Source organism: Pteropus medius, unplaced genomic scaffold (assembly GCF_902729225.1).
Source record: "Pteropus medius unplaced genomic scaffold, Ma_sr-lr_union100, whole genome shotgun sequence".
In the NCBI taxonomy this organism is placed as follows: domain Eukaryota; kingdom Metazoa; phylum Chordata; class Mammalia; order Chiroptera; family Pteropodidae; genus Pteropus; species Pteropus medius.
The window spans coordinates 3,541,757-3,565,061 of NW_024356249.1; the positions used below are offsets into that span (position 1 = coordinate 3,541,757).

Below are 23,305 nucleotides of genomic sequence, written 5' to 3' on the forward strand. Positions count from 1 at the left end.
TGTACATATGTATATATTCATATGTATGTGTATATATGTGTGTGTTTATATGTATAATAAGCATTTTTATAACCTACCTTTTGAAAAAAGATTTTATGTGGTTTATAGTAAAAGGTATATATAATAAGGCTAATACAATTAAAAGCAGAACAAACAGGTACGTGAATATCAAATCCGTGCCTGAATGAGTTTGGAACTTTACAGAGTTGCACTAGGCAACATACTAGAAACGTTTACTCAACAAAAACTTTTGAGTCAATATAATATAAACTCATAATATAAAATAATATATTATAATATAATATACAATATAATACTTTGCATAGGTAGTTTGTAGGTAAAAATTCTGGGGGTCGGTGTGGGTAACTTAATCTGATCCAAGTACATATGAATCCAGAGAACCACATTCCTTCTTTTCATAGCTTTTATATCAGTTTCTAATTATAAGTAACGGTTTTGTGATTAATGTGGTTCCGCACTAGACAGTGCCATGGGAGCAAGAACTGTATCTATCTCTGGTCACTTTTGCATGCCTAGAGCCTAGCACAGTGCCTGGCTGGTGTCAGGCAGGTGCTCGATGACTGTTTGTTCAATGAATGAAGATGATAACTGTATAGAGAAGACAGAGCCAGAATATTAGGGAACATTACTGTTGATGCTGCAGATGGTTAGATTGGGCTTCAGAAGGGCTGCAGCCTTGGTGGAGGTCATTTCAGGCCAGGAACGATCCTTGTTGAGTAGCCTGGGACTGGATGCTCAGTTTAAGGTGGGGGGGTGGTGTTGGTTTCTGATGTCACGGGGCCATGATATCATCCTTATTTCCAAGTAGAAGTATATTAAAGCACATCTACCCGCCTTCTTTGCCAGAGATTGGTTACAGCTCTTTGTAAGTGGGCTGGTGGAGACGCAGTCTTTACTTTTTCTTGTTCACAATGTAAAATTGATGTAACTCGTCAGTGACATGTCTGGGGCTTCTACAACACTGTTCGTTAATGCTGAACTTTAGATCTTAAAATCTTAGGAAGCTGGACAGAACCCATGAAGGAAAATAGCAAAAGCCCTTTCACTAAGTAACCCTGTCCTCTGAAGAATATAGAATGAGGTCATATTTCATGTGATTTTGTTCATGAAGTCTATGAAAAAGTATAACAATATGCAAATTTTACTTCAGATTGATCTTAATGGGAAAATACGTATTGAAATATGTGAATTTTGAATTATGCAAGGTCTTCAGATTCATATCCCTTACATATAAAATGTGTTTACTCTCTGTAATGCCCACGATATGTTGGTCATGTTTCTGGATTGAACACTGCACTGAAAGCTGCTCATGTTGTATCTTTGGAGTAAAAGTGGTTTTACCCAGTTCACAGGGTAATGGCTGATGGCTTGTAGACCTGCTCTTTGGTCTGTGCCATCTCTAGAGTATTGATACATTCTGCTTTCAAGCACCACGGAACACATGAGTAGGCGCAGGCTGTGATCTTCCAACACGTCTTGCTTCCCTTGCAGAGTGTATTTGTGAAGCTGACCAGTATCCTTGAGCCAACAAATCAGGGTATTTCCTCCTTGGCACTAGGAAACACATTGTCTAATTTTTACTCTGTTTTTCATTCTGAGATTAAAAAATCATCATCTTTCTGTATATAATTGTAAGAAGAAACCTGTTTGTCATTTCAGCATTTTTAAGACAAAATATTGCTCTTGGAGGTGCACGAAGGAGATGTGCTGATGAGGGATGGAGTAGGAATAAAGAGATGGATTGAAGTCAGTTCGGAAGTCAGAGGTGGTTCCTCTCCATTCCTGAGAGCAGCTTATTGTGTACAGTGTGAGCATAGGTGTCAGTTTGGAGATGATACTTCTAAAATAGCAACATTCCTATTCTAGCCGTGAGCTGTTGTCACGATGTAGGTAATAATTCATTCTTTCTTTTATGAGCTCATGCTAGACTTTTTTGATTTACTAAAAACAGTGAATCAACCAAAGAAGTTAACCATAATCCTCTAATGTAAATATTTACCCAATCCAAAAGCACTGTTTAGCCTAGCTTCTTAATGTTTTATGGAGTAGGATGAAGACAATATCGTTATCCCTGCTTAACAAGGTGGATAATATAATTTTGTTATGATTATAAAAGTGATATATGCTCGCTACAGATGACTTGTAAAATACAGAAAAGCATAAAGAAGAAAACAAAATTTCTCTTGTAAAATTCACAGCTAGAGATAACCTGTTAATTTTTTCAATATCTTTCTTTCCAGTTTTTTTCCATGCATTTTTTTTTAATAATTTAATCGCCTCCACACTGTATATTACATTTGGTATCCTGGTCTTTGCTTTTAATATTATGACCATTTCTCTTTTCCTCAAAGATGATTCAAGAATATCTTTTGTTAGGATTTCACATAATATGAATGTTTTGTAATTTATTTACACATTCCCCTATTTTTTTCATTTTGCCATTATAAACAGTGCTGTGACAAACACACATATGGGCATTCTGATTTTTTTTCATGAGGATAGATTCCTAGAAATAGAAGACTGAACATTTTCAAGGCTCTTGACACTTATTGCCATATTGTTTCCCGTAAGACTGAATCAATTTGTACTCACCATACTTCATCATTTGCTTACATAGAGCATTACATTAAAAAATAAAAGCTTTGCTAATTTAATATACAATATAAAATCACACTTAAATTTAAATTTCTGTAATCAGCAGTGCAGTTGAACATTTTCATGTTTACCAGTCTTGCAGTTCGTCTTCTGTGAATTTCTGTTCATTTCTTTTGCCCATTTTTCTGTCGAGGCTTAGTATTTCTTTTCACTGCTTTTTTTCATTGATTATTATTAGGCTTTTAATTCACAAAGCTATTAACCCCTCTTTCTATTATATTTTAAAAAATATAATTATGTTTGCTTGTTGTTGCTAATATTTTTAGATTTAACATTTTTATACAACTGAATCGATCGTTTTCTTTGTAATTTTCCCATGGCTTCATTTTCAATCTATAGCTTCGGAAAACTATAATTCTTTTGTAATGTTTACAAATGACTTCCTCTTTCTCTTTAACTCTTAATCATAAGGACATTTACTTTGGAGTAGGGTGTGAGGCTGAGATCTATATTGTTTCCACATAACTAGCCATTTTCCCCATACCACTTACCGAAAAATCCATTCATTTGCTGTTAGTTTGTGCTACTTTATTTTACATTAAGTTTTTATTATACGTCGGTCTGTTTCTAGCATATCTCTTATTTTCTACTCTCTGTGTTGGTTCTTTTGCACTAATCTTAACATTATTGTAAATGGTCGATATATCTTAATATCTGGCAAATCTTGTTCCCCCTCATTATTTTTCTTCCAAAAAATATTTTGAGTTTCTTTTGTCTGAATTTGAACTTTCAAAAAAAATTTTTTTAAGAGACATAAAGTGAGAGAAGTTAAAAGATTTGCCCAGGGTCTAATGATGAGATACATGTAGAGTGACCACAAGATGTTCTGACTCCTAGCCCAGGATTCTTCCTTATTTACTTAATGTAATAATTGGGTCCCTCTACACTACCACAATGTCCCACCCTTCTGTCAAGCTGTACCTGGTTGCTGACTGGCTTATGTCTGAGTCCAGGTTTGTTCAGGATTAGCTCCAGCTGCCTGCGATTAAAATTGGATACACCAAGGGATTTCACCAAGCCAGCATCTTTGCAAGCTTCCAGAGCCTGTGGAGCAAATGCCGGTGGGTCAAGAAAGAAGCCTCAAAACAAGCAGGAACAAATGACTGTAATGGTGACTGTAAATTCTTCAAAAAGGAAAGCCCCTGAGTAAGATAATAGGCATTCTGAGAAGGGAAAAAATAAGTGAGAGAGACAGGTAGGAATTCTGTGATTGAGTTCTGTTACTAGGAGCACAGGTATTTGGAATTGATTTCTTTATTGTTATAAACAAACTTCTTTATTTCTAGTAATACTTTTCTAAAATGTTTTTGATATTAAAATGGCTACTCCAGCCTCCAGCTTTCTTTTAATTACTGTTAGCCTGCGATATCTTTTTCTATCCTCTTTTTTTAAACTTTTACTTTTAACCCGTTTGTGTGTTTTTATTTAAAATAGGTTTCTCGTATGTAACGCACAGTGGAGTTTTGCTTTTTATCTATTCTGACAACCTCTGCCTTTAAATTGGATTGTTTAGACTGTCTACATATACTGCGATTATTGATACCACTGACTTTAAATCTCCCATCTTGCTATTTGCTTTTCGTTTTCCCCATCTATTGATTTTCCTTCTTTTCTTGCCTTCTCTTGGATTGATTTTTTTATTATTTCATTTTATTGCCTTTATTGGCTCGTTTGCTGCACCCTGGAAATATTAACATTTTCTCTTTGTATTTGACATTCTGAAGTCTCTCTATAATGTCTCTAGGTATGAGTTTCCTTCTCTTCTTTGTAAATCTATGCCCTTTCAATATCAGTTTTTTGTTTTTTAAATATTATCTCTCTTCCTTTTTTCTTTCTTTCTTTTTTTTTTTTCTTCCGAGACTCCTATTCTGTGACTACTGGAAATTCTAATTTTGTCTTGTATATCTCTTGGCTTTTTTTTCACATTAAAATTTTTTTCTTGTCCTTCATATTGGGAGATTTCTTCATTCTAATTTTTCAATTTAATAATTTTTCTCATCTATTACATTATTTTTCTTAATTATTATTTATGCTTATTTTAAATGTTTTCTTTTTCTTGTTCCATATTGCTAATATCTTTTCTTACCCCTTTTAATATATTAATTTTATATATTTAATATAATATATTAATATATTTAATATATAAAATTATTAATTAATTTTCTCTTGGGGATACTGGCTACCCTGTCAGCCAGTTCCTTAGAGGGGAACACCAGACCCCAAACCTGGTCAGCTCCAGTGAGGTCAGGAGTGAGTATGTAGTCTCTTGAGTGGAGAGCCCCAGGCACCAGAAAACCAGTAAGTTCCTCCTCACCCCTCAAGGCAGCTCCACTCTTCCAATCTTCAGCTGTTAAGTACAGGGGGGAGTCCTTTAGAAAGAGATATTTATGAGAGTATGTTCCCAGCCTTTGGAGTTTGGAATGGAAGAGTTAAGGCTGCATCTCCTCATAAATTGAATAGGAATAATCAGATCACAGTTTAAAATGATAGACTTTTAAAATAAGAGGCCTTCTGCGGCCATGCCACCCTGAACTTGTCCTATCTCGTCTGATCTCAGAAGCTAAGCAGGGTTGGGCCTGGTTAGGGCTTGGATGGGAGACCACCTAGGAATATCAGGTGCTGTAGGTGTAAAAAATCATAATAAAAAAAATAATAAAATAAAATAAAATAAGAGTCCTCCTTAAAATTACCTCCCAAGTAGCACACAGATTTGTCTTGTGATATAGGTATTTGCCATTCTCATCTTTAGGATAGGGTTCATCTCCAGGCTGAAAAATAAATAACAAGTGTAATTAATTTTATTTATGTCTGGGAATTAAAATTATGGAATTTGAGTTGTCATTATACCAATATACCTTGGTCCTGGGAAAGCAATTCAAGTTATTCATGTTTATATAATATATAATACATTACAGATATATTCATGTTTTCTTTTTTGTGGGACTGTCCAAAATTTTCTTCACTTGTCCAACATATGTGACATGTTAATCTTGTTATCTCTCCCTGGTCTTTATTTTCCTTTTATTTATTGGGAAATATATAAAATATATAAAATAATCTGAAGAACAGATTATTGTTCTTCAGCCATAAACTTTTTGGCTATATCTCTTAATGACAGCATTACTCATTAGAAAAAGAATTGAGGTTGAGAATTAGGATTTTTAGACTCATTGTTTTGACAGTTTATGCTTGCCGGAGTTGAGGATAGCATAGCATGTTACTTCTTCATTCTGGCTAATTTGCCCAGTGGTTCTTTTCCTTCCATTTTTGGGCCCTTCAGGAGTTCAGCATCCTTTTTCCTAACTCACACATCATCTGAGTGTCAAATTTCCTTCTATAATTTTTGGGCGCTCCTTTCCTAACAAAGACCCCCTAACTGTGGTGTGGAATGTTGTCCTTCAGATTTCTCCTTTTTGGCTATATCTAAAAATGGGACCCATTTCTTATGGTCTTGGAAATGGGATAGAGAGAAATAAAAAGATGATTCCTAGGTTCCTTGGGTGGATGATGGTAATCATTTCCTGAGGTTGGTTTAGGAATCAAGAGTTTTATTTTGGATATTTTGAGTATGAAATGACCATTAATCATTCAAGTAGATATTTATTTGAGGAGACAAACAGAAGTCTCAGGAAGAGGCTCAGAAAGAGGCCATGGCTGCAGACAAAATTTAGGAGTCCTCAGCATATAAAATAATATTCAGTCCATACAACTGCATGAGATCACCTATAGAGAGAGTATGGCTCAGTAAGACAAGAATATCGAGAATAGAGTATTGGGCATGACAACATTTGGAAGATGGCAGAGAAGAAGCTGCCGAAGAATCTCGAGAGGGTGATATAGAAGCCACAAGGAGAAAATGTTTAAAGGAGATTGTGGTCAACTGTGTGGAAATAATGTGAAGACAAAGTGTCTGTTGGATTTGGTTGGCAGCATGGAAGTCTTCGTAGACTTTGATAATGGGAATTTTTTATTGAAAATCAAGCAATGGATAAAATTCATTATGTTCTTAAAATTTTCCTCCTAAGTTTTCCTTGCACCATCTCACCTCAATGAAACTTTCCCCTGGTGATAACACTTTCTTTTAGCAAAGACAATTTTGTCTCAATTTCCTCTGGTCTCACCGAGAGCAGGAAAAGGGCGCCTTTCTCCTCAATGCCACATGTCATTCATGTTAATTATCCTTCCTGTCTCTGATTTCAAAGTTCTTTGACCTTCTCAACACTTGTGACCCGCATTCCCACTCCGGTCTTCCTCCGTATTTCTTCTGTCATGAACTCTGTTAAATAATTTTTACTTTCCCAGATTTTTATTGTCCTTATGAAACCTGAGCCTATGATGTGCCCCTTAAGCTTCCACTCTGACTGCTTTACTAATCCCTCATCTGGATAAGCCCGTCGTCTTTTTTTCTCTACTTCTGCTCCTACTACAAGGCATTATTAGAAGAACAATTCAACTCTCTAAAGACTCATGCTATTGACTTTCATAGTAGTAATTTCATTCATCTTTTAGAAATGTCTTATCGTGACTTTTTGTGTTTTATGTTTTGTTATTCTGAAGTTGCTCGCCTGTTAACTTGACATTTGAAAAATAAAGTGCTAAAATATTTTAGCAAGAAAGGTTTTTTGTTTAAAGAAATCATGAGATTCAAAAGGCATGTGATATTTTAGTTTCAATGATTGATTTCTCAATTACTGAAATTACAGGTCCGGTTGGCAGGTAATGTCATTATTTTGTCATTTCTCACTGTTAAAAGTTTTACCTTCTCTATGTCCTTGAACCTTTATCCCATCTAAGAATGGGAACATAAATTCTCTATTTACCTTCTCCAAAAACAAGTCATTAGTCAGGCCCAGTGAAGTAAACTCTTTTTCTCATTTTTAAATACAGGTTCTTTTCAAATCTTTAAGACCCAGCTTAGAAATTTGCCATTTGAACAAGAGTCATAGTTAGTAGAGGGAACAGGAGGGTTTAGATCATACCTGCCAAGATCCTGAAATAAAAAAAAAAAATCACTGTTTGTTTACAGCATATAGGGATTATTCGGCTTATGAGGATAAGGCAGAAGGGTCAGTGCAGTATAGGGGAACAAGTATGAGTTTGACATCAGGGGACCCCAAATCTGGCCCTAGTTCTGATGGACTTTAAACTTGAGTTAGCTACTTCATTGCCTGGGGCCTCAACTCTATCTTCTGTGAAATGAAGGTGTTCTGTATATTGGGAGATATAATTACTAAGGTTCTTTTCACTTGAATATTTTATTATCTTTCCTTTTTTATCTATGAGATGGTGGACATTGTTTGTGTAATTTCACATATATCATTTTGACTCCTCACAACACTTGGCAAGTTAGTTATTGTTCCATTTTACTGATAATGAAATTGGAGTTCAAAAAGATCAAAATGACTGTGCTAGTAAGTAATAAAGCTGAGAGTCATCCCCCTTCTGTGTGACTCCAAAGCCCATACTCCTTCCTTCCAGTGTGCCATGTTTAGGTGATGTGTAAAGAGATCAAGTAATAACATGACCAAATCATCTGGCTCTTAAATGACAGAGATGGGATTCAAATGAGGCAGTCTGGCTCTAGAGCCCACGTTCCTTACTACCATGCTAAGTGACCTCTGATTAGTGAGTACAGTGGGAATCTGTTGTTTCATTTTCTACCATCCTTATGCTGTTTTCCTATAGAGGAGCTCATTCTTTTTTGTGTGTGTGTGGTCTGACCCAGATGTCACTCTTGGCCACAGATGTCATCAGTCACCCATGCCCTCGCACCAAAGATTAGTCAGTATGGGGATATGACCCAGGCAAGGCTAATCAGTCTTTCTCTATAATGTTTAATGTGTGTTCTCTCTTTCTCTGAATTCTTAAGTTGTGTCGATAACGTGGACTTGGCACGTCAAGTGTCATGTTTAGGTGATGTGTAAAGAAATCATGGAGATAGAAAAGGGCCAGAGTACAGGTACATAGTTTGAACTTCTGGATCCAACTGTGCCTGATTTAAATATCCCTTGGAATTCTTAGTTCCTTTTTTTGCTCACAACAATTTGAGTTGTATTTTTGCAATTTATAACAAGAGTTGTGACTAATATGAAGGTATTTGGGTATGCATAACAAGTAGTGGACAAAAAAAATGTGGAATTGGCTAGGTCAGTATGGGTTGAGGACAATGAGAATTTTCCCATGTCCAGCCGAGAATTGGCTATTCTTGCTATGCAATAGCATGGCATCTGGTTAAATTGTTGCCTTGTTGTGTCTTGAGACTCAGACAATGTGTCTACTAAGGTTGGAGTTTGAGGGGACTTAGTAGAAAAACATTACATTGGGTGTTAGAGTTTCTTAGCCATTTTTGCAGTCTTCAGTGAGGTCTTGAAGAAAGATAAATGTGTTTATTGTTACTGGGATTATAAGATAAGAGGTAAGATGATATTTTGCTAAAATAGGTACTTTCTTCTTTGGGATGATCCAAAGTGGCAGAAGTTTATATCTGAGCCTTCTGAAGTTAGAAAAGTCAATGTTGGCCAATACAAGAAGGGGAGAATCCTAGACAGAAATCAAATTGGATTTTGGGAGAATTCTGATTGTCAGTATCTCTCTGAATGCAAGATCTCAGGCCACGGATGCCCTACCTTACAGAGGTGCACCATCCAATGAGATGCAGACGGGGTGCAAGGAACACATTATTTGTGCCTCCCTGTTTTGTATTATTTCAAGCCAAATTGAGGCTATTAAGCTGAAGACTGAGCAAATGATCAGAACAAGGAAATACTTTCCTGAGATGCAGAAAACATAGGCCAAAGATTAGAAACAAGAAATGTAACCCTATAAGACTTCCAGTTTTGATGACTTTCTCATGGAGCTGACAGAATGTGCATTTACTGAAAGCCTAGCAAACTTTGAAAGGATATTGTCTTTCTTGTGTAGGAAATCCCAACCTGACCAATAAGAGCCTTTGATTACCAAGGCCATTGTGAAGCCCACAAACCCATATCTACATGAAGTAGGATGCAAAGGGAGAATCCTCCCTAAGGTCTTGGGGATGTGACCACAGAGGAGAGTAGAGTCAACAAGTAAAGTGCTTCCAGAGAACAGAACAGGGGCAGCCATGTTCGCTGTACAAAGGAATTCGGGCCACTGCAAGGACAGAGTCCTTGTTCTTCCTGACCGGCAGGATCTGATTTGCCTCATGCACAAGTGACCAGTTTCATTTTCAATCTCTCCTTCCCTCAAGGAAATTTTAAAGCAGTTGCTGCTCTTCAGAAGTGTATATGAGGTGTGCTGTTGGGGGTTGAATCAACATGAGTCCATAGATTGAGAAAGTTCAAGGAAGAAGAGCATTTGGACTAGAGGAATAGATATTACATAGACACCCTGATCTTGGAGCTGACTTCCCAAACCTGACCATACTTTGGGATGTTTTCCTTTGGGCAGACGGTGGGTGAATTTCCAGTCATATGTATTATTTTGCATCGTGTTGTGCAGGGACATTTTCATGACTTTGTGAGTGGCAAGAAGGTTATTTCTGCATGCTGGACAACTAAAATGTGGACTACAGTTTGGAGACTATGTGATGGCTTGATAGAGAGTTTAAACTATAGTTGTAAAGATATGATATAAGAAAAAGTGCATTGGGTTATGAATCAAGAAACATGGGACCCAGGCCAGAGTCTTACATATAATCTTCTTGGGCTTTTGTTGGGCGAAGTCAGTGCTGTCTGATCTAGGGTAGCAAAACTATAACATTCTGTGGTGCTAAGTAAGGAACTAGCTTCATATGCATAGCTTCTGGCTCATGGGTGCCGAAGAGCAGATGCCAGACCTTAGGTGTCTAAACTCACCTTAAAAGCCATGGGTAATTCAATGATGTAAAGATCAACATAATCTAGCTGGAGGACCCTGAGTGTCCTCTCCAGGCTTGGACGGACCATCTCTGGGTCATGATGTGTAGTCCACAGCTGAAAGAATAAAAGGAGGATAGTTAAGTAACATCCACACTATTTTTTTTTTTTACAATAATGCAGTTCTTTAAAAAGCTTTCATACACATTTTATTCACTCATTTCATGTCACAAAAATAAGTTTATGCTGCCGTTTAATCTGAGTATAGCATAAGCTGATATAACTCTTGCCATCCAGAGTATAGCTTTATCAGAATATAGTACGTGAGACTTAAAGATCCCTCTGAACCACAGAGGACCCGATTCGGGCATAGAGTCTTCCTCTGCGTGGCACTGGCTTCCTAATCGACTCTCCACACTTAAACTTGTCCCCACCGTGTAAGTAGGAAACCCGTCTGAATAGCTATGCTGCCCTGGCCTGGCACTTGTCTTCACGTCACTCTGGTAAAAAATGTGTTTCACCTGAACAAGAAATATGAGAGTAGTGGAAAAATGTGTTTTTCTTGTTACTGTGGGCCCCCTTGGTGTTATTGTGCCATCTCATTAAAGCGAACATTCTATTTTATATATTTTAATTATTTTTATTCAGCAAACACAGATAGCCCCGGCTTTGTAACAGATACTGTTTAAGTGTTTTGTAAATGTTAACCCGTAACAACTTTATGAAGTAGTTGATTTAATTCGGTTCAATTTTTTTCAACGCGATAGATATTTCAACAGCTCTAACTCTTTACCAAGGAGATTAGAAGGAAAGTTTTTTGGTTAATTTGTCTTGGTGCTTATTTAAAACCTCATTTTTATGTGAAACAAAATGGGACAAATAAGATTATTATTATGGAAAAAATGCAAAACTCTAAAAATTTTTAAGATAAGACATAAGTCTTCAATAATATTTCTGGTTTTGGGCAGGCTGCTTTTGCATAGGTCCTCAGGATATGAATTCAAGTTTATTCTTCTCCAGAAACATTTTGGGAACACTCATTTAAGGTTTGGTGTTTTACTCTAATGAGGGACTGTGTAATAATAAAAGCTTTAGGAATCAAAATTTTCAAGTCATAATAAAGTGAAAAGCTTCAGGTTGATATTCAGGGACAGTGGCTCCTGATGGCTTCTTGAAATCATAACCCATAAGTGGCTGGTGACTTGGGGAATTGCAAAGCCTTGGAGAGCTTAGAAAGGAGCATTAGTGGGGAGCTGAGAGGAAAGGAGGTCTGGAGAGTGGCTGAAGTCAGAAATAGCATCTTGCTCTCTTTAGAACCCTCAGGAGAATTGTCTTACAAGCTCTCTAAAGTTGTACAGCTTTATTCCTGTAAAGCTGCATGTAAATACACACTTCTTTTTGGAATGATGAAATATTCTGAGATTAGGTAGTGGTTATGGTTGTACAACTTTGTGAATACACTAAAAGCACTGACTTAAAATGTTGAACTTTGTACTATACGAATTATAGCTCAATAAAAAAATTGATCTTTGGCAGACACACACAAAAAAGAAGGCTTCCCTTTTAAAGAAGCTTTGGCAAATGCTTATGTAATATGAACCACCTCCCACTTTCTCTCAATTCCCCAAACTTTTGCATTGTAGAATTTGTTCTTTCTGTATTGTTTTAAGTCCATGCCCATATATAAAGAAGGAGCTTTGCCCTAACCTTCAAGGGGCACATTAGTCCCTAAATCCTTGGCAAAAGTAAGGAATTTGGCAGTCGAGAATTCATACCTCTTGGTGAGTCTAATATTCTTTGGCAGAGAAAAAGTGACATCAGTCCACCATTAATATAAGGGGTTAGGGGGGTGGTGGGAAGGTCTCACCTTTCCACAGTAGAAAATATCCTCTCTCCGCACCTTTCCTTCTGCCATTTTCTCCCTGATGGCCTCCCCCACCTCGTGCTCGTTCTGGTAGACGTAGGCCCCATCAAAGTGCCGGAACCCAACGTCAATGGCAGTCTTCACCGATGCAACACACATTCCCTTAGGAGTCTGACATGACAAGGGGGTTGAGGTGTGAGAGAAAAGAAATGGGTCTTTAGTTTAATCCTCATTAATCAGGACACTTTGCTGTACGCTGTTTTAGAGTGAAAATGACAAATTCCCCATTCCGTGCTGGTGTGATTGGAAGATGGTGTCTGGAAGCTGCAGAAACTGATCTCCCAGGGAAGACCCCACCCTCAGTGGTGATTCCATCCATTCTACGTCAGCTTTGTGGCTTCAGAAGTGTGACTTGATTAGTTTTACCAGTGACAGGAGTTCCATGTTATAGGGGGGCACAGGTTTGATGAATAAGGCTCAGTTATTGATCAGAAATTGGAGTGAATAAACTGAGATATATCCACAGAATAGAATACTACCCAGTAATAAAAAGGACTGAACTATTGACACACACACACACACACAGATGAAGGAAAAAATCAGACAAAAAGTAAATACTTTATGATTCCATTTATATAGAATGCTAGAAAATGAAAACTAATCTATAGTGACAGGCACAGATCAGGGATGGCCTGGGGTGGGGCGTCGGGCAGGGGTGGCAGGAAAGGATTACAAAGGAGTACAAGGAAACTTTTGGCAGTGATGGTATGTTCACCATCTTGATTGTGGTGATGGCTTCATGGCGTGTACATGTATCCAGGTCATCAAATTTATACTTTAAATTCAATGTGCAGTTTGTTGTATGTCAATTATACTTCAGTAAATCTGGGGAAAAATTGTCGAGGGGTATGCTGTTTTTTCCAGATATATTTTTATCAAATTTGGCAGCCCAAACTGTTCATTTTATTAACCTGCATGAAGCATAAGAATGAGAATATCTCTTCCTATGAATATTGGGAGGGAAAAAACACCTGACAAATTCTTAACACTTGAGATATAAGTTATCCATTTTTCACATTGCACATAAATGGCCGTTCTTTAGCTATGATGACATTTATTTTTATTGAGGTAGTAGTGGTTAATAACATAAATATCAGGTTTACCATGTTATTTGTCATCTGTGTATACTCTATTGTGCACTTACAACTAAAAGTGTAGGTTTCTTCCCTTAGATGTATTTGACCCCTTTACCTGTGTCGACCTCCCCTCAATCCTCTTCCCCTCTGGTAACCACCATCGTGTCGGCTGTATGTGAGTTCGTTTTTGTATTGTTGTTCATTACTTTTTTGTTTTATATTCCACATATGAGTGAAGTTATATGGTTTTTGTCTCTTTCTGCCTGATTTACTTCACTTAGCTTGATACCGTCAAGATCCTTCTATGTTGTTACAAACGGCAATATTTCATCTTTTTTATGGCTGAGTAATATTCCATTGTGTATACATACCACATCTTCTTTATCCATTCATCCATCAATAGACACTTAGGTTGTTTCCATCTCTTGGCTATTTTAAGTAATGCTGTTATGAATGAAAGGGTATATATATATCTTTTCGAATTAGTATTTTTATATTCTTCGGATAAATACCCCAAAGAGGAATTGCTGGGTCATATGGTAGTTCTATTCTGATTTTTTGAGGAACCTCCATACTGTTTTCCATAGTGGCTGCACCAGTTTACAATCATTCTAGCAGTGCATGAGGGTTCCCTTTTCTACACATCCTGGCCAGCACTTATTTCTTGTCTTTTTGATAACAGCCATTCTAACAGGTGTGAGGTGATGTCTTGTTGTGATTTTCACTTGCATTTCTCTAATAATTAGTGATGTTGAACATCTTTTCATATGCCTGGCGGCCATCTGTATGTCTTCCTTGGAAAACGTGTATTCAGATCCTCTGCCAATTTTTTAATCAGGTTATTATTATTTTTTTGGTTGAGTTGTATGAATTCTTTTATATGTATTTGGATATTAACCCCTTATTGAAAATGTCATTTGCAAATATATTCTCCCACTCAGTTGGTTGCCTTTTTGATTTGCTTTTGGTTTCCTTTGCTGCGCAGAAGTCTCTTAGTTGGATTAGTTGCATTTGTTTATTTTTCCTTTTGTTTCCCTTGCCTTCAGAGTCAAATTCACAAAAACACCACTGAGGCCAATGTTCAGAAGCTTAGTGCCTATGTTTTCTTCTATGAGTTTTACTTTTTTCAAGTTTAACTTTCAGCTCTTTAATCCATTTTTGAGCTACTGAATAAAAGTACTCCTTCGGTTCATTACTCGTATTCCTGAGTGCATGGAGCTGCCTTTCTGAGTTTTCTTGTGTGTCACTGAGTTTTTTCATGACTGCTAATTTGAATTCTCTGTCCTTTAGATCACTGCCTTTCACGACCTTGAGTTTGGTTTCTGGAGAACTGTCCTTTGTGTTACCACATTTCCTTGGCTGTTCACTGGACTTGATGGTTCGTTCCTCTGCTGGCGCCTTTGAAACAGTGAGTACCTTTCTTATTAAGGTACCATTTTGATTTGAACAATCTAGCAGGTTGATAATTAGAGGTCTTTGTTTTGTTTTTCCGTAAATGGTGCCACAGTACAAGTTTTTGTTTTCTCCTACCTATGCTACTTGCACCTGGGGTGAGAAGGTGCGTCGCTGTGGTCATAGGAGTTGCTGCTGGGGTGACAAGGGGGTCAGCGTTCCTGCTGTGTGTGGGCCATCTGGGTCTTCGGGACACCACTGCTGTGGCAGGGGAATGTGGTGGGTTGGGGGAGCTGGGTTTGTGAGCCCAGTGTGTCGTTGCCTGGTTTTCTTTCCCACTGGTGCCACTGGGCTGTGGCTGGGAGGCCACAGGCTCATCTCTACTGCTGCTACCAGGCTCCACTGCAGTCAGGGGAGGGAGTGGGTTCTCACGGCCAACACTGTTCCTACCCTTCTCGTCCCCCACTGAATCATAGTTTGGGGGCCACACCCCAACTCCTCCACCACTATGCTTTGGTGGCTAGACAACTGCATCTGCAGGCACCATTCCTGTCTCCCTCCTCATTCTGCCTCCCTGTGTGTTCCAGTACACTCTCTTTCAGATGTACCAAGGTGTGCATCTCTAAGGCTGGCTAGTGTACTGAGCAGAGGAAACTTTGTTGCATTAAAGATGTCTGATTTGTTGTAGATTTAAGGGTAGATACACAGGAGTCTACTATGCACTCTGCCATGATACTCTGTGATGACATTTTAAATACATGAAAGTATGTCTCAACATATAAATAGCCAATAGACATAAGAAAAGATGCTCAAGGTCACTAATCGTCAGAGAAATGCAAATTAAAACCACAATGAGATATCACCTCGCACCTGCCAGAATGGCTATCATCAATAAATCAACAAATGAGTGTTGGCGAGGATGTGGAGAAGAAGGAACCCTTATGCACTGTGGGCGGAATTGCAAATTGGTACAGCCATTATGGAAAACTGCGTGAAGGTTTCTTAAGAAACTAAAAATAGAACTATCTTATGATCCAGCAATTTCACTTCTGGGTATTTATCTGAAGAAATCTAAAACACTAATTCGAAAAGATGTATGCATCCCTATGTTCATTGCAGCATTATTTAAAATAGTCAAGATAGGGAAGCAACCTAAGTGTCTATCAATAGATAACTGAATAAAAAAGAAATAGTACATATATACAATGGAATATTACTCTGCCATAAAAAATGAAATCTTATCATTTGTGACAACATGGATGGACCTAGAGGGTCTTATGCTAAATAAAACAACTCAGAAAAACAATCGTCATGTGATTTCACATTTATATGGAATCTAAAGAACAACATAAACAAACAAACAAAACAAAAACACTCATAGATACAGAGAACAAACTGATGGTTGCCAGATGGGAGGCAGAGTTGGGGGCTGGGTGAAAAAGGTGAAGGAAGTAAGAAGTCCAAATTGATAGTTAATGGAACAGTCACAGGGAATATAGTCAATAATGTTATAATAACTGAATGATGCCAAATGGGTACTAGATTTATCAGGGGAATCACTTCATAAATTATATAAATGTAACTACCATGCTGTACACCTGAAATTAATATAATATTGAACATCAACTGTAATTGAAAAAAAAAGTGTGTGTCTCAATTTAGTTATGTTTTTTCTTAATGAGGAATGGAAGTCTTAACGGAGATTTCCATCAAGATGAACACCTAGTCTCATCAAATAAAAAATTTACATCATCTTTTAGGATGTGTGTGTGGGAGAGTTTTAATCCTATTTGTTGATTTTTATTGCACTTATATTCAGATGGTGATCATTCTGATGTTATTTGTAAATGTTGAAACTACTTGTGCTTGCTTCTATATTGTCAGTATTCTAACCAAGTGCTTGACAAATCATATCGGACCTGTGAACTCTGGTCCATAGCTCTTGGTTTGTTGTAAAATGAGTGAGACAAGAAATCTCCTGTATTTCTAGTGGCTTTATGGTCCTGGACTGGATATACAAAGTCTTGGGACCATAAATTGTATTTTCTTTCTGTATTTCAGTGGAAAGTCAGCACTATTGAGAAGATAAGATGATAAGAAAAATGAACAAACTGGCTACACAGATGGTATTAGAAAATAGGATTGATAGTAACAAATATCAAATATTTGGAAAAAGATATACACCTTCTAGAACCTCTTTGATTAATTAATTGACAACAGGATTAATAGGGCTGGAACAGAAATTGAGGCAAAAAACTCAGCCTGTAAAATGAGATATTATGAATGACAGCGACGCGCCAAGAGAAGCACAATGGGAAGAGGAGGCTTGGGGTAGAATCCAGAAACTTACAAGGGAAAAAAATTAAAATACTGCTTTACTTCTTATGTGTATACAGTAGTATTAACGAAAAGAATTTTTATATGAGATGGTAAATATAATCTCAGCAATATCACAGAGATTTTGTGGGCTGAAACGAATAATTTAGGTACAGAGCTAAAGTAGGTTACAAGGGAAGAGAAAACAAAGCATATTAAAGTATATGCTCATATTTTCAAAGATTAACTAAGAAAAGAAACACAGGGGACAGCATTTAGGATAAAGAAAAGGAGAAAGGGAAGAGCTAAGATAGGAGTGTGGTATTGACTGTTAGCCTGAAGTAATATTCGAGTGGTGCTTTATTTAATAAAGATGATAGCAGAGAAGAAAATTATAGTAGTGAAAGTCTTCAATTATTCAGCCATCATTAAAGAGCCTTTTCCAAAAGCTGAATATCTGGTACACTCTTGTTTAAAATGTTCTCCTTTAGGGCAGAAGCAGCAATGAGGTGAATTACTATTTTAGACTTAATTCTAACCAATCTAGAGGAACTGGTTGGAAATATGGGCATAAAAAAAACTTCTTTATAATTCTTAAATATAGCATAAGCAAATTTTATATAAATTCTGACAGATTCTTTAGGAAAATCCCTTTTAGGGAAAAATCAGAAAGATCAAATAGAATACCATATTTGGTGACTTAAATAAGTGATACAATCGGAAAATCTGAAGTGCAAAACTTTGACTTAACAAGTAAGGACAACCTCAGTAAAATAAAGAATTCTGTTTCCTAAAACAGCCAAGAGCACCCTTCTTCCCATTTAAGAAAGGGAAGGGTCCTTAAAGATGAGGTCTCATCCTCCATGATGTAACATGTACCTTAGGTCAACGTCCTCTATATAGTATTGTGTCCCCACTAAGTACAATACTTGAGTCCGAAAACCTAGTAGGAGTGATTCCTTTTAGCATCACTCCCTTTGACCCGCTTGGAAAATGTGTGCTTCCTACCTCTGAATTTTAGCCTCTGTGAATCTAAAGGTCCTAGTTCTCAGTTGAAACCAGGCTCCTTATTTCAAGAGTTCAGCATTCAAGTTGCCTTATTGGCAGGAGTAAGAGATCTTATTGAAGGAGGTAGGGCTCCAACATTGTTACACAGTGGAACAGGGAAGAAAGCATTTGGCACCTAGGTGATCCAGTGATACACTCCTTACCAATTTTAATAGTTAGTGGACAGGGCAGCAGCCATAACCTGAGAGGTTAAATTGACTCAGACTACTCCAGGTAATATGAGCTAAGTCACCTAGACTAGCAGATATATTGGCTAAGAGCATAGAATGCGTTGTCTGGGAGGGAGATGATAAGTGTAAGTTACAACTTAAAGACAGCTTTAGTGGCAGGAGCTGTGTGCATCCTGCTAACCTACAACTTTTAAATTTTTTGTAGGAAAGAGACCAAATAATTCTGGAAGAGCTAGTGCCAGGGGTGAACTTAGCGTATAAAACCAGTAGGTCCGCTTGGCACCAAGGGTAGACTGTAAGACATATCAGAGCGTACCCTGTGCCTTCAGCTGCCAGAAGTGTTGGTTGCTGATTATGCGCATCTGGTTCCCTCTGTGGATGACACAGGGCGTAAAAGCCTGATCTTACCTTAACTCAGCACAGCCCTGTAGCGTCATTCCCATTCCAGAGCAATCGCATCACAGTTCAACTCTCCCCCCTGCACAGACTCGCTTTTCTCACCCCTTTACAGGTCTGGTTCCCGAGAGTACGCTCCAATAAGCTACCTGTATGCAAATCTCCTTCTCAGAGGCTGTTCCTCAGAGCTCCCAGCTAAGACACTTGGGTAAAGAAGGATTTCTTAAACAAGCTAGAGAAAGTACTAATGATGAATTTAAAGAGTATGACCACATTAAAACTGAGAAACTCTGTTCATCAAAAGACACCATTAAAAAGGTAAAAAGACAAATGGGAAGAGATCTTTTCACATAGATATAACTGACAAAAAACTCATATCCAGATATTTTAAAAATCCAACATATCAATAAGAAAAGAGAAATCTGAGAAAGAAAAATACGTAGAAGGCATAGCCACTTTGCAAAAGATATCCAAATGGTTAATAAAAGATATGAAAAATTAATCTCATCCAGAGTGTAAAGGAAATGAAAATTAAAACCACACGGAGATGATACACACTTACCAGAGCTGCATAAATTTAAAAAAAAGAAAACACCACCTGTTGGTGAGAGTGTGGAGCAGTTGATACTCTCTTACATAGTCGGAGGGACTGTAATTTATATGACCGCTTTGGAAATTATTTATATTGACATCATCTACTAAAATTGAAGATACTGGTTCTTGATGGCATAGCAATTCCACTCATAGGTGTATATATCTCAGTAAGACATATGCAAGACTCTTTGTAACAATACTGCCTGTAAAGCTCCAAACTGGAAACAATACAAATGTCCACCAACAGTAAAATGGATACTGATGTTAAATATTAAATATAAATAGTTAAATATTATACAGCAATAAAAATGGTCGAAGACATGATAATTAACATGGATGAGCCTTACAGCATCATATTTAGAAAAAGAAGCAAGGCAAAAAATAATGCGTTCAGTATGTTTTCATTCATAGAAAGTCCAAAAACTGTCAAAATTAAAATACATTGTTAGAAACGCATGTTAGAGTTGTGCAACCCTTAGGAAAAAAGCAAGAAAATAATCACCATAAAAAGTTCTAAGAGCAGTAACTCTTGAGGGAGGGACGACTTTGGATTGGGAAGGGCACAGAGAAGGCTTCTGGGGTTTAGCGTGTTCTAATTTTGGATCTGGGTGGTGGCTACACAGATGTTAGTTTTAAAAGTATTTATCCCTCTCTAAGTGTATCATATTTCAAAATTTTAAGGGTTTAAAAAAAAGAAGGTAGATAAAAAATAAGGGGTAAGTGATTCAAACAAATTTTAAAAACTTAGATCCGAAGAGTATTGAAACCTGGGCCTGAAACGTCATTTTCGGCCTTGGATCCACTACCATTCGTGCTCTTGTGCTTGGCTCCAGTTGATTGCAGAGCTTTGTAGCGTTTACCCTAATGATTTGTAACCTTCAGCTAAGTTACTTCCTTCCCAGGCTCCCTCCAGCGAAATCATTTTCCCCATAGCCACCAACCAAATTCAAGACATTATTTTTTGCTTGATTTATTACAGAAGCTTTCTTGCTTGATCTCTGTGTATTCCATCTCTTCTCATTTTAATTCATTTTAACTTTGGCAGGTCAATATTTATGAAATATGAACCTACCTTTTTCTCCCTGACATTTGTTTTTGTTACCCTCTACCTCCACCACCAAGCCACTTTTTACAGCTGATGTGTAGCATTCATTGCCTGTAGAGAGGAATGGTGTAACAAAATGCAGAAGTCAGTTCAAGGCATTTGATTTCTAAAAACCAAGGCTTCTGTGGCAGGAGTGTGAGTGTGAAGGGGTCCCAGGTACTAGAAAGAACTCAGGATATGCACTATACTAAAAGTAGAAACAAACGTCCACTGATTTTTTTCTTTGTTCCTGAATCATATAGCTAGCATTTTACAAAAATATAAATGAGTTGTCATTACTGAAAAATTAATAATTACTTTATAACAGCCTCTGAAAATCGTTAGAAGATCAGGCCATACTGGACCCTTGTTTATGCGTGGCAATTGGCTATAATGGAGAAATTGGCATCCTTTTTTAGAATGGTGCGTGAAATCATATTGTGTCGTTGACTGGCTGTCATCTCCTGAGCGTAGTTGCATGTGTTTTCTTGTAGCAAAGAAGAAAATAAAACATTTCTTGCACTCATGTCTACTATCAAAGCGGGAAAGCAGAACAAAACTGAGAAATAGATGTAGCACCTAGGACCACTTATATAGGCTTCCTGCCTGGTCCCTTTACATAGAGATTATGAGACCACCCTCCCCTGAGACAGATTCTTGACCAAACTCTGATCAAGCTCCCTTGAACTCTTTTTCAAAATGAATTTCTGTGTTCATCTCTGCATCGGCCGATCTGGTCATGAATCCCGGTAAATCAGGTTAGCAAGAACCCCCATCCTCCATTACTGATCACCCTTGATACCGAATCAGGTTCCTCATCCTCCGCCACCCCGCAGCTGATGTCTAGTCACTCGGCTCTGTCTTGGGCAAGAATCTTGTTAGGTCAGTTTAGTCAAATCCCCCTTTACCTCTGATGTTTCCTCTTAGTAGTTTTCTACCCACTAACCCCTATCCTGCTCCTTGGCTGTACATTCCCACTTGCCTGTGCTGTATTCTGAGTTGAGCACCATCTCTCTCCTCTATGCAAAATTCCAGCCCCGTGTTCCCTATACCCATCACAACAGACCCTCTTGAGAAAAATCTTCCTTACCGTGCTTTAACAAGTGTCATTGAATAATTATTCTCCTTTAACAACCTGTCCTCAGCATAAAGAAAATAGTACTTGATGTAAGAACAAGACTTTGCCTTCTTTAGGAGAAACAAGGTTCCCTGGGTTGAGAGGAGGGGAATCAGATGTGCATTGAGGAAAAAGCAAGGAATATTTAAAGGATGGCGTATTTCTGACAAGGTTCTGTGCCCCCTGCTTCCTCCGGCTCAGAGGCAGAACGGACTCCATGTTTCGGGCTCCTTGTTGGTACTCATCAAAGGTTTGGACTTTACGTCTTCTTTGCCCCACATGCAAAGCCTTTGGCTCGCTCTTCAGGTTGTAAAGACTTTTGCAGTTACAGAAATCTCAACCAGGGCCACCCAGAAAAATACTGGATCAGTTATGACCCCAATTCACCTTCCTAGGCCACTGCTTCCCTATAGCTTGATGTTTCTTGATCTACCCTACCCCATAACTAGATTTGTTCATTTTTACTTTCATCTTTGAACAAGTGTTATCTCAAAGCACTTCAGCTTTTCCATATGTGTTAGTTATATGTGTAATTTTTTTATCTGCCTTTAGTCATCCACTTACGGCTTTTAAATTCCATGTTTCTAGCCCATTGTTTCGATTCCTGTGTTATCTACAAAAATGCCTCACATGTGGCGGGCAATAAATATTTATTGAACCACATTATTATCTACTCTCCAAAATATTTACCATAGGTCCTGGATCTGTGCCATTTGCACACCTGGTAATATTCTTGGGTTTTACTTGAAGTTTTTTTTTATTAACAGTGACTGTTAACTCATGGGCTTATATTCATAAATCTGAATTAATTTCTATCCAAAGCAAAAAAAAAAAAAAAAAAGGAACAAGACTCAAAACTCTCACTATTAGACTTACCCAGATGGAGCTATAAGGAGAGAGACAGAAATAGAGGGAACTCTGTTGGGGGCTATTATAGATTGTTTCACTTCTGTACGAAAGCATTCTGGGAAGCTCACATAGAAAAAAGCCACATAGATAATTTGTACATTTTAGTTTTCCTTAGCGATCAATGCCCGGAGTGCCTAGTGCTACTAATGTTGGTTACATCTCAAAGTCCCTGAATACACAGACATGAAAGAAACACTTTTACAAGAAAGCTGGGCATATTAAGAAGAAAAAAAAGCCTTTGTAAGGCAGGAGAAACTGAGCTTGTTAGCCACACACAGCTCTGTAATACTGTTCTCCCAAGCTACTCTCCTACAATTCCTGTCTCCATATATTCTGTTGGAATCTAAACGGTGCTGAAGTTGGAGGTGATGCTGTTCGTCTTCTGTATTGTAGCCGTCCATCTCTGTTCCCTTCCATCTCCCCCTGAAGATATGCCTAAATCTTCACCCGGTGCCCTGCTGCTCTCTGACTTCTGTATCGCAACAGAGCAGGATCTCAGGGCAAATATTGACTGACTTGACTATGTACACGAAACATGAATGAATTCCAATAAAAGAGTTACCTCAGCCTGGTATTCACCTCGTGTCTCTTGTGGAATGAAAGGTTTGGAAAGATCTTCAGGCATGTCTAGGGGAAAAGACTAAATTTTGGCATCTGACTCTACCTCTTGGAATAAGACTGATTCTGAAGTTAAATCTAATTTAGAACTTTTATTTCAGGGTGACCAACTTGGGCACAGGCCATTCTC

General features: G+C 37.7%; 1 protein-coding gene, 1 long non-coding RNA gene and 1 pseudogene across 4 annotated transcripts in view; 2 read left to right on the forward strand and 1 right to left on the reverse strand.

Annotated features, from left to right (window-relative positions):
• LOC120601115 (uncharacterized) overlaps nucleotides 1–23,305 on the forward strand; it is a 77,547-nt gene that overhangs the window by 34,250 nt on the left and 19,992 nt on the right. For both annotated transcript variants that reach the window (XR_005652361.1, XR_005652360.1), the window contains exon 2: nucleotides 14,802–14,919. This is a non-coding gene — a long non-coding RNA (uncharacterized LOC120601115). The remainder of the gene's footprint in view (nucleotides 1–14,801; nucleotides 14,920–23,305) is intronic.
• AKR1D1 (aldo-keto reductase family 1 member D1) overlaps nucleotides 1–23,305 on the reverse strand; it is a 34,097-nt gene that overhangs the window by 8,422 nt on the left and 2,370 nt on the right. Inside the window, exons 2-5 of one of the 2 annotated variants that reach the window (XM_039860772.1) lie at nucleotides 12,379–12,546; nucleotides 10,512–10,628; nucleotides 5,367–5,444; nucleotides 3,598–3,720 (exon numbers count right to left, since the gene is read on the reverse strand). In XM_039860772.1, the coding sequence (XP_039716706.1) occupies nucleotides 3,598–3,720; nucleotides 5,367–5,444; nucleotides 10,512–10,628; nucleotides 12,379–12,546 (486 nt within the window). The remainder of the gene's footprint in view (nucleotides 1–3,597; nucleotides 3,721–5,366; nucleotides 5,445–10,511; nucleotides 10,629–12,378; nucleotides 12,547–23,305) is intronic. The other variant, XM_039860773.1, reaches the window with a different exon arrangement.
• Nucleotides 5,186–5,304, forward strand: LOC120601383 (uncharacterized; annotated as a pseudogene).